This window comes from Arabidopsis lyrata (assembly GCF_000004255.2).
Source record: "Arabidopsis lyrata subsp. lyrata unplaced genomic scaffold ARALYscaffold_71, whole genome shotgun sequence".
Taxonomy (NCBI): Eukaryota; Viridiplantae; Streptophyta; class Magnoliopsida; order Brassicales; family Brassicaceae; genus Arabidopsis; species Arabidopsis lyrata.
In genome coordinates, this window is record NW_003302499.1 from 9,405 (window position 1) to 11,322 (window position 1,918).

The following is a 1,918-nucleotide window of genomic DNA, read 5'->3' on the forward strand; positions in this document are numbered from 1 at the left end:
ACAGGTTTCTTCACATAGAAAGGCTCCCTTCCGGTGAAAAGCACTACCAGAAGAGCTCCATAGCTATAGACATCAGTCTTAGTCGAAACAAACCCGGAAATCTCTCCTTCCGGTGCAATGTATCCCAAAGATCCCTTCATCGGATTGATCAGGATCTGCTTCTCAACACCGTTTTCATCTACATCGATTTTAGTCGCCAATCCAAAATCAGTCAGCTTCGGCACAAAATTTGCATCAAGTAGAATATTTCCGGCCTTGACATCTCGGTTAATCACTTTCAGCTCCTGGTGTAGATAAACCAGACCCTTGGCTACACCCAAAGCAATTCTCATCCTCGTATCCCAATCCAAAACCCTAATTGGTAGTTGTAGACCCTGAGGAAACGGACCCTGCACCCTCGTTGCGTGTGCTATACAAGAAGACAAGGAGTTGATTAACAACCCGGAAACTAAAACCGAGTCATCAATTAGGTTTGATTGAGTTTTCTTTACCAAAGATGTGACGCTCAAGACAGCCATTGGGCATGAATTCGTAGACTATAGCACGGTTCCTTTGGCCGTAACAATGGCCAAGAAGTCTAATCACATTTGGGTGATTAGCTGCATGTAACGTTGTAACCTCTGCCAAGAACTCAACATGACCAGTTGGATTGTCTGGTTTTTGAATCTTTACGGCTCCATCCTAATGAAATCAAAAGTTGCAGACTTTAGTTTCGATATTTAACCATAAAGGACATGACTTTTGGGTCGATATATATACCTCATTAAGTCTTGAGAAGCGGCAGCGATAGACTTCGCCGAAGTTGCCTCTGCCGAGAAAATATTCGTCCCGGAAGTTTATTGTTCCGTCTACGAGTTCGCGCCATAGAAATGATGCTCCACAATTATCAGGTAGAGGTGGAGATATAGGGAAAAAACGAGCAGTGGGATCTGCAAATGAATCACCAAAACTTAAAGATCGAACAAGATTTACCCTAAATCAATTTCTTCTTGTGTTACGATAACGAATCAGTTTAAGTTCACAAGATGGAGACGCTGTTTCGAAACAAGAAGAACTAATATACTACTTTCACTTGCATGAACGTGACGAGATCAAAACAAACAAGTAAGAAACTTCTTCAAAACAGAGTTGCTTAAGGTACAAGAAACCCAGAAAACAAGAAATCTCGATTTCGATTTCAAGAGATTGAAACAGAGAAGCGAAAACGGAACCTGCAACTTCACGATCGTCAGGAAGTGAGAGATGATTTCTCCAAAGATGATTGAGGCGCTCGTTATTCCCAAATGGTCGGTCGAGGTTTACTTCGTCGTTCTCGTCGTTACCTTGCCCTGCGTTACGTGAGCTTCCTCCTTTGAGACAGCAAAAGAAACGTTTCATCGTAGCGATCAACGAAGATGAATCTTTCTTGAGACTTCTTTTCTTTTATTTTCCCGAGAAACTTTTTCCCGGAAAAAACTTGTAATTAAACAGAGTAACAGACTCTCAACGAGAAAACTAGAGCGAGAAAGAGAATGAGAGAGATTTGGATGATCAGAACTAAAAGAACTCGCCGGAGGATATATATAGACGGAAGATTATGCGCTCTAATTATTTTTAAAAATTAGAAAATTAAATAATACTCAAAATTACATTCACAGAAAAATATAGGCTCACACTATCAAATGAAGAAAAAAAAATGTATAAAAAGTGTAATTAAGAAGATAAGACTTTTGAATATGTAATAAAATGTTAATCAGAATTAATAAAATGTTAATCAGAATTAATGAGTAAATGATTTTTTTTTAGAGAAGAAATACTATAGCAACATTATTATGTTTGTAGAATAGAAAATACGATATTTAGACAAGACTACTCTTTATTTTTAAAAATGGAAAAGAAAAAAAAATGCCACTTTGTGAAAGTTTCTTCTGGTTCTTCA

The 1,918-nt window shown here is 38.2% G+C and overlaps 1 protein-coding gene across 1 annotated transcript in view; it reads right to left on the reverse strand.

Moving 5' to 3' along the window:
• The window catches only part of LOC9299032 (probable serine/threonine-protein kinase PBL21), a 1,928-nt gene extending 403 nt beyond the window's left edge, over window positions 1-1,525 (reverse strand). Inside the window, exons 1-4 of the mRNA XM_021018360.1 lie at window positions 1,212-1,525; window positions 760-929; window positions 492-681; window positions 3-409 (exon numbers count right to left, since the gene is read on the reverse strand). Of these exons, the coding sequence (XP_020874019.1) occupies window positions 3-409; window positions 492-681; window positions 760-929; window positions 1,212-1,377 (933 nt within the window). The 5' untranslated portion in view covers window positions 1,378-1,525. The remainder of the gene's footprint in view (window positions 1-2; window positions 410-491; window positions 682-759; window positions 930-1,211) is intronic.
• Between the last annotated feature and the right edge of the window lie 393 nt (window positions 1,526-1,918).